This window comes from Bos mutus, chromosome 7, assembly GCF_027580195.1.
Source record: "Bos mutus isolate GX-2022 chromosome 7, NWIPB_WYAK_1.1, whole genome shotgun sequence".
Classification (NCBI taxonomy): domain Eukaryota; kingdom Metazoa; phylum Chordata; class Mammalia; order Artiodactyla; family Bovidae; genus Bos; species Bos mutus.
Window position 1 is genome coordinate 66,957,163 of NC_091623.1, and position 12,881 is coordinate 66,970,043.

The following is a 12,881-nucleotide window of genomic DNA, read 5'->3' on the forward strand; positions in this document are numbered from 1 at the left end:
CTTCAGGGGTTTGAAAGTTTGATCTTCATCATTCTTCTCTGGTGGTACCCCATAAAATCATATCCATGCTGCTACTTCATGCAATGGAACTAAGAAGATCTGTGCTTTGTTGAGAAGCCAATGACCCAGAAGCAAAGATTAAAGAATCTTTTCAATTTCTCACTTTGTTTTAAACATGTGATTTGGCCAGGAAAAGAAGAGGCATTCAAATAAATTTCTCGGCAATTTACGATTCGGTAAAAGGTATGATGGGTAAGAAACTAAAACTCAAAGGAGCATGATTTAGCATAACTGTTATCTCTTCAAAATATACACACATACAAATAACGTACATTTATTTGTATGGAGAAGGAAATGGGAACCCACTCCGTACTCTTGCCTGGAAAATCCCATGGATGGAGGAGCCTGGTGGGCGGCAGTCCATGGGGTCGCTAAGAGTCGGAGACGACTGAGCGACTTCACTTTCACTTTTCACTTTCATGCATTGGAGAAGGAAATGGCAACCCACTCCAGTGTTCTTGTCTGGAGAATCCCAGGGATGGGGGAGCCTGGTGGGCTGCCGTCTATGGGGTCGCGCAGAGTCGGACACAACTGAGCAACTTCACTTACTCACTTGATGGTGGAATGAAGGGATCAAGATGATCCCTTCTTTCCACTATAAAACTGATAATATAGAACTAATTTTTGTTTTAATACAGGGCCAAGCCTAGAAAAACAAGACATGTCCAAGTATAAGGGAACAAAGAACTCGATCCGAAGCCTCAGGGACTACAGACTCAAGACGAAACATGTCTTTAAGTCCATTTAAGGAAGAGGGCCTGCTGCACAAAGCACATAACCCTGCCGTGCAGCCCTCAACACAGGCGACCAGAACAACACCCACCAGCCCAGAGCAAGAACCACCTCCTGCTGAGGCTGGGGGACCGCATGTGGAAGTCACCTGTGAGAACCAGAGAACACCCCGAAGCAGTGGCCTGGTGGATCTTCACTACCACAAGGGGAGAAAGCAGCAGTGAAGGTCCAAACCACTGTACCTTCTCATCACCAAGGAGACACACGGGAAACTTCCAACCAAATTATTCTGTAGCAAAACGCTGGGACAGGGACCCACTCGCAAAATAAAGAACCCTTGCTGAAGACAAGTTTGTAATCCTAAAAACCCCACGAGGAGACAAATCACCATTCATTTTTCGGTAGCTGAGGAAAAAAAACATAAGCACTGCCAAGAACTCAAGAATATAGAGACTATAAAATAAGTATGATTAAAATGACCTTTTCAAAGGAAGAAAACTATAGTTTTTTTAAAAATTGAATAAGGAACAGCCAAATATGAAAAAATATCAAACACAATTTCAGAGATGAAAAGTACAGTTAAGCAAACTAGAAACTACAAGTGGGATAAACAGATTAGACAAGGCTGTGGACATAATTAGTGAGGCAAATACTAAGTTACTGAGACTACAGCACAAAGAAACCTAAGACCTGGAAAAGGATAGGTTCAGTCTAAGCCTGAGAGAAATCCCAAAAGGGAAGAACAGCAAAAGGGGATGAACTAATCCTCAACGAAATATGAGCATCCAGAATTTTCTTGGTCAAAAACCCTGAGGTGAGAAGAAAATAAATCTGTATCTAAACACAGTAGTGAAACCAGACCACTGAAGACAAGATAAAAGGGGGAAATTCCACCTCGTTATGAAACAGTTCAATAATGCAGCCCTAACCGCCACTGAGGCCAAGTCGCATCTACTGCACAGAGAGGCAGCCTCTGAATCTCTGTCCCCATGACGCTCTGTGGGAACAGCCGTAGGTGCAGCTCACGTTCAGGAAACTTCTCTTTGGTATAAAGTCTGTCATTTTAAATAGACCCCAAAGTCTCCTGCCACATATTCAGTGGCACCCAACTACGTATTAACTGAGTCCTGAATTTTCAGTCTAAATTTCACTAGCATATATAATACTCCTCTGTATTAAAACTGCCCTTCTTAATGCCTAACTATTAAAGTGATTTCTATAACCTAATTTATCCGGCAGTAAAAGTACCTAGGTTGGATCCTGATGACGAGAACCCCATCTTGTGGCAACTTTTCACAACCAATTTGGGCCACACACAGCACTGCCATTCTCGTTCTGAAGACAAATCTGTGTGGAAAAGTTACCATTGTATCTGCTTCACCAGACAGGATTTCTAACCCAGCATTTATCTTGTGTCTGCGACAGCACCAGAGTGCGCAGTAAATCTGCAGAGCACAGAAATTCTGAGACTTCGTGAGTTATTTTCAAGTGTAAGCTGCTAATCTTTGCACAGCTTACTGCAGGAATATTTTAAGAGAAAGGCAAACACTGACTCTGGATTAGCTTCTGAATTGTTATCATCAGCTCAGTCTAGGGAGAATTTGGATATTCTACTTTCTACAAGATGAACTCACTGAGCTAAAGCAATCCCAAGATAAAAATCCCCCAAATGCCTAACAAATGACACCCTAGTTATCACCATATAGAACTACCTCACACAGCACACACCTCCCTGCATTTTCTATCATTCATACCGTATTTTAATCAGTGTTGTTCAGTCACTCAGGCGCGCCCAACTCTGTTCGACCTCTTTGTAGCACTCCAGGCTTCCGTGTCCTTCACCATCTCCTGGAGCTTGCTCAACTCACGTCCATTGAGTTGGTGATGCCATCCAACCGTCTCATTCTCTGTCGACCACTTCTCCTCCTGCCTTAAATCTTTCTTAGCATCAGGGTCTTTCCCAATGAGTCAGCTCTTCACATCAGGTGGCCAAAGTATTGGAGCTTCAGTTCAGCATCAGTCCTCCCAACGAATATTCAGGGTTGATTTCCTTAAGGATTGACTTATTTGATCTCCATGCAGTCCAAGGGACTCTCAAGAGTCTTCCCAACACCACAGTTCAAAAGCATCAATTCTTCGGCACTCAGCCTTCTTTATGGTCCAACTCTCATATACATAAACGACTACTGGAAAAATCATAGCTTTGCCTAGATGGACCTTTGTCAGCAAAGTAATGTCTCTGCTTTTTAATATGCTATCTAGGTTTGTCATAGCTCTTCTTCTAAGGAGCAAGCATCTTTTAATTTCATGGCTGAGTCACCATCCACAGTGATTTTGGAGTGCAAGAAAATAAAGTCTTTCACTGTTTCCATTGTTTCCCCATCTATTTGTCATGAATTGATGGGACCAGATGCCATGATCTTCATTTTTTGAATGCTGAATTTTAAGCCACCCTTTTCACTCTCCTCTTTGACTTTCATCGAGAGGTTCTTTAGTTCCTGTTTGCTTTCTGCAACAAGGGTGGTGTGTCATCTGTGTATCTGAGGTTATTGATATTTTTCCCAGCTATCTTGATTCCAGCTTGTGATTCCTCCAGCCTGGCATTTTGCATGATGTACTCTGCATATATGTTTAATAAATAGGGTGACAATATACGGCCTTGATGTACTCCTTTCCCAATTTTGAACCAGTCTGTTGTTCCACATTCAGTTCTAATTGTTGCTTCTTGACTTGCATACGGGTTTCTCAGGAGGCAGGTAAGGTGGTCTGGTATTTCCATCTCTTTCAGAATTTTCCAGTTTATTGTGATCCACACAGTCAAAGGCTTTAGCATAGTCAACGAAGCAGATCTTTTTCTAGACTTCTCTAGCTTTTTCTATGATCCAATGGATGTTGGCAATTTGATCTCTGATTCCTGTTTTTTCTAAATCCAGCTTATACATCTGGAAGTTCTTGGTTCATGTACTGTTGAAGCCTAGCTTGGAGGATTTTGAGTATTACCTTGCTAGCATGTGAAATGAGTGCAATTGTGTGATATTTTGAACATTCTTTGGCATTGCCCTTCTTTGGGATTGGAATGAAAACTGACATTTTCCAGTCCTGTGGCCACTGCTGAATATTTCTTCCATATTTTAAGACAGTAAAACTAGATTCTAGAAATATTATCTCCATCTTTTTCCTTTAAAAGGAATATCTTCCCCAATTTCTCCCATAGTCCCTATGTTCCCACATGGCTTTCTTAAAGAGATTTTAAGAGGTCTTACTGTTAATAAGCTAAAAAATATAAATGATAACTGGGCTCCAAAAAAATTAGCTATTATTATTGCTTTTATTTTAAGTGCTATTATTAATGACAGCAGGGTACTGAAAACAGGGGAGACCCCAAAAGAGTCTGTGTGTTTATCTTCCCATTGTCAGAGCCTTAAAGAAAAACCTAGTTCAAACAAGAAGCCAAATTATTTTTATCCCCTCAAAATGTCTTTAAAGTTAAAACAGACAGCAGGTTAATATTAAAACAGCCTTTTATTGTTAATGTCATGTAAGAAATTTAAGCAAGTTACACTATCTTAAAAAACACAACTAATGCGTTTTAGGAGAAACCCTTCCCTTCCCTCTCCTCCCCCTCCCCCCATTCCCCTTGCGAATTAAGAATCTAAGAGAAGAAGTAACCATAAAACAAAGTTTTGTGGAATCCTTCATCCAGAGTGCTTACATGATGATTAGGTTATATTGCCTTCTTACAAAATTTCTCTTTTCTAGTTAAAAAAAATTTTTGTAGCCTTGATTGTTTATTACAAAAAAATTCAGTACAAAAGTTCAATATATTGAAAAATGCCTTTCCCCTCCCTCACAGCACCGTTATATATAGCAGAGGATAATCAAGAGCAGATTGCTAATCTATATGGAGCAATCTTCAAATTAAACCCAGACACACAGTGGTTTATTTACCCTCCCCCTCCGCCTCCTAAGAACTTAAAAAAAAAAAAACACACATACAAAAAAATGTCAAAAAATTTGAGGGAACCTTTCCAAACAGTACAGTTAATTCAGTGTCAATAATTCACATCTTGCAACAAAGTGTATGGATATGATTTCTTTTACAAAACTTTCAGTGTCAAAAAGGAAATTAAGGCCATCAGATTCGCAGCTTAAAAATTCACATAAAGGAATATAAAAATATTCTGTGCTTCTGAGAAGGCTCTGCACTGCATGTAGGTAAGGATTACCATACTTCTTTATTCTGAGGAAGACAGTTGACTTGAGTTTACATAATTGCACAGCTTCTGTTGGAACCTCTTGGGGCTCCCTGGTGAGGAAAACAGAAAGAAAACTCTTAGCGCTAAGACAATGGATCACAGTATTTTAAAATAAGGAAGAGATACTACAAATTCATTATCACTTACCTCCAAATGGACCTTTATTATTTATTTCTTCTCACCCTTTCTAACCTTCTCTTATGGACTGCCCCCTAGGATACTGAAACAAACTCCAAAACACTGATTCTCAACTTTAGCTGCATGTACAAATCCTGAGGAGCTTTTAAAGAAAAAGCTGATCTAGGCCTCTAGATTAAATGAGAATTTCTCACTTACCTGGGGAATAGTATCTATTTATAAGTCATTTTAAAGTTCCCTAAGTAGTTCTAATATGCAGCTGAAGCTGAAAACCACTGTTCAATAACATCCTTTTGTAACTTGGTAAACAAGAAATCAGTGGACAGGATTTCTGAATACAGACAATACGGCTGGCTGGACCCTCAGCTTTCAGATCCTGAAGCATCTGCACTGTATTGATCTTCAAATGAGAAGTCAAAATGGCTCCATCTACCCATTTCTTTCTCACTCACTAATTCCTTAAAATCTCACAACATGACTGTGACTCACCACTTGACTAAACAGAAACTGGTTTCTTGAAGGTCAAACAAAAAGACTTCAAATCAACTCAAAAGGCCACTGGACTTTCTCTAACGTGAAGTGAAAATAGCTGATCCGTCCTTCCATCTTCCTTCTTTTGAACCTCGGTATCATTATTTCTTCTGATCACAGAAGCTAAAAAACCTTGCACATCTTTCTTTTTCCTTCTTGCCCTCAAGTTAGTCACTATGCCTTAATGACATATCCCGTGATGAATTAAAAATCCTCATAAATTCACTGCCATTCCTCCCATTATGAGATACCCAGGGTTTACCGCTCCCCCGCCCCTGCCCCGGAACTGCAGATGGCCTATGACTTACTCTGACTGAGAGAATATGGGCTTTTAAGAAATCTAGTGCTCTCTGTTTTTACCTTCTTGGAAACCAGCTGCCATGTTGTAAAGAAGGCTGGGTTAAACCACCAAATGATAAGAAACTGCATGGAAAGAGACATGAAGAGCATTTCAGCCCCAGCCAAGCCTCCAGCTGAATGCAACTGCAAGACTCACTTCACTCTCCATTGTGTTAATCAAAAAAATGCCCAGTTAAGCCCAGTCATAGGAATTAAGAAATCACTGTTTTAACCCACTGAGTTTTAAGGTGGTTTCTTAATGTAGCAACAACAGATAATCTAAACCCCCATAGAACAGCACTGGGTGTGTGTTAATCACTCAGTTGTGTCTGACTCTTTCTGACCCCATCGACTGTAACTCGTCAGGTTCCTCCGTCCATGGAATTCTCCAGGCAAGAATACTGGAATGGGTTGCCATTCCCTTCTCCAGAAGAGCTTCCCGAGCCAGGGATCAAACCCAGGTCTCCTACATTTCGGGGTAGAGTCTTTACTGTCTGAGCCACCAGGGAAGCCCACAACTCCACTGTCTGACTTTTCATACTCAAATAACTGCCTATCCTTCAAAATACTGGACAGAACCTATTTTCCAGAGATCTTCTCAATTGTTCTGGTGGCTTAAAGAGCCTTCTCCAGCATTTGACCTGCTGTAACTCAAGCTCTGAACCCCTAGTCTCTTATATTATTCTACTACCAGTCATTATAATGCTTCCCATAAGGACAGGAAATGGATCTCGTGTCTGTTTCTTGTTAAATCCGAGTATAAAATACCTGTTCTTAACACATTACTCACCAGAGATGTATTAATACTATACACCTTAATTTCCACAACCTCCAGACCCCCAGGGCAATAATGTGCTAAATATTCCCCCAAAATGTATGAGGAAGTATCCAGGCCAAAAACCCATCCTACCATAGCCTAGCTCAAGTGGTTCTCACTCTAGAGAGCGAGCTCCTAACTCCTGACTCTGGAGGCTGAATACATAACAGGATGTTTATTTGGAGCAGGACTGGGGCTAATTAAGGCCAATGAACGGATTTATAAATCTAGAGACATGGTGATGAAGTCTTATAAGGATAAGAGTAGGAATTTTGATTAATGATCAGACTTGAACAGCTTGAGAATATAAACTGAAGGCTTATTACTTATTAATAATTCCAATTTAATTAATTAAAATCAAATTTGGAGTTCCTTTATTTCAAGGGCTCTCAAAAGTCCAAGCATCAGCTAAAATCTAGCTTGCAATTAAATGATTAAAACTTAAGACAGCAAGAATTTTGCTTCACATTGAAATTGAATATTACTCTTTTTTTAAAGTTTATATGTAGATACCTACTCTAACTTAGCCATCTAAACTCAAAGAACCCTTCAATAAATAATTCTAAGCATGCATTCCAATCCATATATACTTATGTGGCACACATGTCCTGCTATAACATATGACATACATTATAAAACAAAAGACAAAACTGAAATTCAATATAAGAAATAATTTTTTAAAAAGAAGGGCTAACATTTTCTTCCAGTACTCAAACGTACTGTATCTTGAATATCCCCTCAGGAAAAACAAACCCCACTTGGTAGATCACTGATTTGGTTCATCAAGTAATAGGGGAAAAGAAAAAAAAAAAAAAAAAAAACCAAGCCCCACTATTGGTTTTTGGTCTTCATGTAACTATGTTAATAAAATTTAAAAAGAACTATATTGAAGTAATACCAGCTGGTGGAAAAGTTCCTCCTCGACAGCCACTTCGGCTGCTTCTTCCTCCTCCTCTTCCTCTTCGGGTATGGTTGTTTTGAAGACTGTACTTCTCTGAGCAACCTCCTAAACAAGAGTTTGATTTTAAGTTAAAACACTATACTTAAAACCACCAAGTCTGTGGGAGGACATCCTTTCTTTGCATAAATTTAAGAAACTGTATTCCTACATCAGGGACTTTTTTTAAGTGGTTCATCAGTACTTCAACTACTAAACAGGAATTTTTGCATAATTAGTAGCAGTTCTTAGATCTTCAATATTCCTTGCAGGGAAGCTACTGGGATCCAATTTGAAATACCCACTGAGAAGTTTCCACGACTTTTTATCCCATTCTGTTACTAAGAATTCTGTAAATGATTTGGCACACTAAATTCTTTATAATACTCAACATGAATTCAGCTTAAAGAGCGTGGCTCCTAGAAAAAAGAGGGTACTAAATAAATGCTGAATAAAATGAAGTCAGAGGCCAACTGCTGTGCTCTCAGGGATCCTGGTAGCAAGAAGACCTCCTGAGACTGAAAAGGACACGCTTTCATCCCTTCAGCAACTAGTTCCTCTTAAAAGAAATGGAATCAAAACACAGGAACAGTATTTATTCATAACATGCTAGTGAAGTCCCAATGAACTCTGCACAAAAAAATTGACTTGTCATTCACTGGTGTAACAGAAAGTAGGCGCAAATACAGATGACTTTCCTGTACAGAATGCTGACTTGCACAAATGCAGCAGCGTTTTTGTTTAAGCACAAGGCTAACCTGATGATCTAGCAGCAAGTAATGTGTCCTAGAGTGCTACGGAGCTTCTAATTTTACTCTGTATTGTGTCTTAAGGTCACTCAAGAAAGGTAAGTCCAGATGAAGATGCAAAAATCATGTGAGTAAAAGCTTATCTGAAACTTAAAACATGGACCAACTAGTTTAAACTGGCAAAAGAAGAAAATCAGAGAACAGTGTCAGAAATATGAGACTTCAATTTAAAGTATATCCATGGATATAGTTTATAAATGAAGCTGAGGTAGCACAGTAATGTTTTGTATAGACTTTTGATTTTTGCTGCATGGCCAAGGAAGATAGACCATTTTGAGTCTCAATTAGCCAGAAACTTCTATTCTGTGAGATCAGTCTGTGTCAGATTGCTTAAACCAAATGAGTACTAATAAAAAAGCATGTGAATCCTTAGATCAGTTACAGCTCTTTGAACTAAGATATACACTGAGGTATGGTGGCACACAAAACAGAAAAAGGACTCTCTAAAAGTTTTCAGAGTATCTAGCTTCCCTCAAGTCATCTTAAAATAAGAAAAGTCACACAAAATCGGTTACAGAATTCTCAGACTTCCTGGTTGTCCATCAGTTGAGAATCTGCCTGCCAGTGCAGGGGACACAAGTTCAATCCCTTGTCTGGGAAGATTCCACAGGCCTTGGGGCAACTAAGCCCATGCACCACAGCCACTGAGTCTGTGCACCCTAGAACCCGTGCTCTGCAACAAAAGGAGCCACTGCCATGAGAAGCCCACGCACAACTAGAGGAGCCCCTGCAAGCTGCAACTAGAGAAAACCCACGCACAGCAACGAAGACCCAACACAGCTGGAAGGAAGGAAGGAAGGTTTTTTAAAAAAAAGATGGTTAAAAAAAAAAGTGTTACAGAATTCTCACATTTCAGCTTCTAGCAGCTCATGACAATGTACACATCCCATATGGAAACACTGGCTCTTAGAGCTTGTGATAAAACACCAGACTATGAGCCTCAAATGAGAAGCTTAGAAAATAGCAATTTGCCCAACTTCATTAATTATGAATTACTTCAGCACAACTGCCTTTAATTTAAGCCTGCTGTTAAGCACTTTTCATTTGACAACATTTAAAAACCAATTAATCTAATGCAGAAAGCCTGTATGGAATATAAGTGAGCTAAATGTCTACAGATTTAAATAAAAAAATAATAAAATTCAGAATCAAAACTTGTTGGGAGGTTTAGGCCCCAAAAGGTACTAAAGATAAATGTCTTTACCAAAAAAATTCCTCTTAGAAGGACACCGAACCGTATCAGTGACCTGAAAGGCACACACAGATGGTTTGCTTCTCTATCAACACGTCACGGGTCTGTCCAGATAAAGCCTGGGTACATACAGGTACACCATCTACCCAGCAGTGCAGCAGGGCTAGCTCCCATGCTGTCTCTCCAACTCCGCACTCAGCCATGCCATGTGGGTAGCCTGGAATCACCAGTGTGAGTATTCACGCCACAGAAACCAGCAATTACCACAAATCAAGGTGGTTTTTATTGATAAAGAGGCTGGCTGTTAAACTATGGGGTCTCAGGACACACAAGTAGTATCTACATGTACAAAAGTTTCAGGGACGCCTGTATTTTAGAGGTACAGAGAGACTGCTTTATTATTTTCCTCATTAAAAAAATAATAATAATAATCCATGTTTTCTGTGGTGACACTTACTGCTTTTAACCCACCGGCATTCCACCCCACTCATTTCTCATTAAGAATGCAGTTTTACCTGGGTACCCTCTCTCACATGGAGATGTGACGTGTGTGTCACAAGGAGCGGAGTGTGATCTAGCCGTGGAGGTGGAGGAGGGCTCAAGCTCAAATTCTGTCCTCCCAACTCCAGGAACTAGCTAAGAGATGGGCATATGATCCAGGCTGGTAAAACAAGAGCGAAGCCCAGGCGAGGACCTGACCGGGACCATGCTCCTGCCCACAAGAAGTCAACCTGGAATGACGGCACCTCCAGCCAGCAGCTGTCTTGCATCCATGAGGGAGACACTCAGGAAACAGACTGCAGACAGATCCCAGGAAACAGACCGCGAAAGATCCCAGGAAACAGACCGCGGACAGATCCCAGGAAACAGACCGCGGACAGATCCCAGGAAACAGACCGCGGACAGATCCCTGGGGACGCTGGGTGAGCCAGTGGATCAAGTCCACTCTCCCTGGATTGTTGCATTGTGAGCTCACATATCCCCATTACTTTAAAGCCAGTTTAATTGGGTTTCCTGATATCTCCAATGCCTCAGCAAGAAAACATGCATTGAAAAATTAAGTTGACTCAATAAGTCAGTTACCTACAATGTTATAGAAAAATGGTCTTTACAGGTTGTAATTATGAATTATGATAAATAGTCTGGAACCTACTAATGAACATGGCCTTACAGAATGAAATATATAAATGCCAAAAGTACTTGTCTGACAATCACAGAAATAAGAACCGTATTCATACTACTTTGCTCATTTCTGACAGAAGTTACTTTACAGAGTCTAGCAAGCAGAAGACGGAAGTTTGTTAAAAGAACAGGCAAACAAACTCAACAATCTAATATTCAGTGGTTCGGCTTATGAAGGGAAACCTAAGCTTCAGTCAGCTATATTGCTACGTCATCAGTAACACTACCTCTAGACATACCCCATGTCATGGTATCTACTTTGTTCACTTGTCCTTGAACCTATTTTGTGGGCTTTTAAACCTCCTGCATCCCGAATTATCTTCCTATAAGATCGTTTCTAAGTTGGAACATGTTTTCACACACAAAAAAGATGGGACTAGATTCCATGGCTCATAAAAACCTATTTCATCTACCATGGCCCCTTATTAACAGCACTTTTCAATCTGTGTGAATCGTCACTCATAACATTTTGAAAAACACATGTGCTCCTCCAGTTTCAGACCTTGCAGAAACTACCAATTTAGAAGCTGCAGTAATTTCAGCACTCGGGCAGCACCAGCTACAGCTGGGAAGAGTTCCAAAGTGCTAAAGGCAAGAAGTAAGCAGGGCTCCATGCTGAGAAGAGGAGGAAGATTCGGTTCCTTGAAGTTTGTCAATTACTGAAGGCATTTTTAAACACCCTCCAACCCTGAGAACCTAGGAGGTATTTGGAGGTGAACTGTACTGAGGTCTACAGTGAAAAAAAATCAGATGCCCTTTCATTTTCAGCCTCAGTCTGAGATCAAGGGCATTCTTCTTTCAGCAGACAGTGAGTTCAGTTCCATACGAATAGAGGTCTAAACACCAGCAGATGTTCACAGTGAAGGACGGGTGGGAAGATGGCTGGGAATAAGGTGCCTCATACGCAAACACCTCAGAACCCATCGTGAATGCAGTTAATAATTTTATTTCTCTGTACTTAAGTGAAGGTCTATGTTTGATTTTTCTAAAATTTTATCTATTAATTCTTACTGAATATGTGCCAGGAAAACTCAGAACAGCTCCTTATCCCTGTGTGCTTATTACTCTAGTGAGACAACCTGACAAGCAAGGCAAGGGCTGTAACCTGGCACTATGGGAGCAGAGAAGAACTCCTGACCTGTAACCATGACTTCCTTTGCAGACACTTTGATCTCTTAGTATGTGTGTGTGGCTGGGGGAACTTAGAGGCGTCTTTATGTGACAACAGGGGTAGGTTAGGTTCTTTGACAAGAATTCTATGACTGATATGTTAAACATACTCATCAAGCAAAGGTACACTCCTCAATCTTTAAACTCAGTTTCACAGGCATGCGGAAAGCTAGTAACAAGGTTAATAATATAAGCATTTACCAGAGGCCAGATACCATTCTGAGCACTTCCCAAGGACTGTTGCATTTATATTACTCTTATTATATTATCATCTCATTTATCGTAATCACTTTGTTATTACCATCTTCACTTTAAAATGATAAAACTAAGAGAGCTGAAGGAACTCACCTAAAGTCACAAGGTCACTGGGCAGTGGAGACAGAAACTGAAAACAGACTGAATTCTGGAATCTGTGCTAACAATCAAAACTACGACAAACTCATATTTCATTCCTAAAATCTAAAACCTAAAATCTAAAACTACGACAAACTCATATTTCATTCCTAAAATCTAAAACCTGCACTTAGCTTTACTTTGACTGACTCAGCAGCCTTGGTCTGATTTAAGCAATCAGTTACTTCACATTTGATTTCATCCTTGAAAAGAAATCACATTTGCACGATGAACTCTCAAATGAAATTGACACCGTGGTGGGGACATAGATAACAGACTTTTGGTTGCCAAGGGGAGGGGTTTGGGGGAGGGATGGAATGGGAGG

The 12,881-nt window shown here is 40.2% G+C and overlaps 1 protein-coding gene across 1 annotated transcript in view; it reads right to left on the reverse strand.

Annotated features, from left to right (window-relative positions):
* Nucleotides 1-4,872: 4,872 nt before the first annotated feature.
* The window catches only part of LMNB1 (lamin B1), a 52,784-nt gene continuing 44,775 nt past the window's right edge, over nt 4,873-12,881 (reverse strand). Inside the window, exons 10-11 of the mRNA XM_005887400.3 lie at nt 7,772-7,879; nt 4,873-5,098 (exon numbers count right to left, since the gene is read on the reverse strand). Coding sequence (XP_005887462.3) covers nt 5,057-5,098; nt 7,772-7,879 — 150 coding nt within the window. The 3' untranslated portion in view covers nt 4,873-5,056. The remainder of the gene's footprint in view (nt 5,099-7,771; nt 7,880-12,881) is intronic.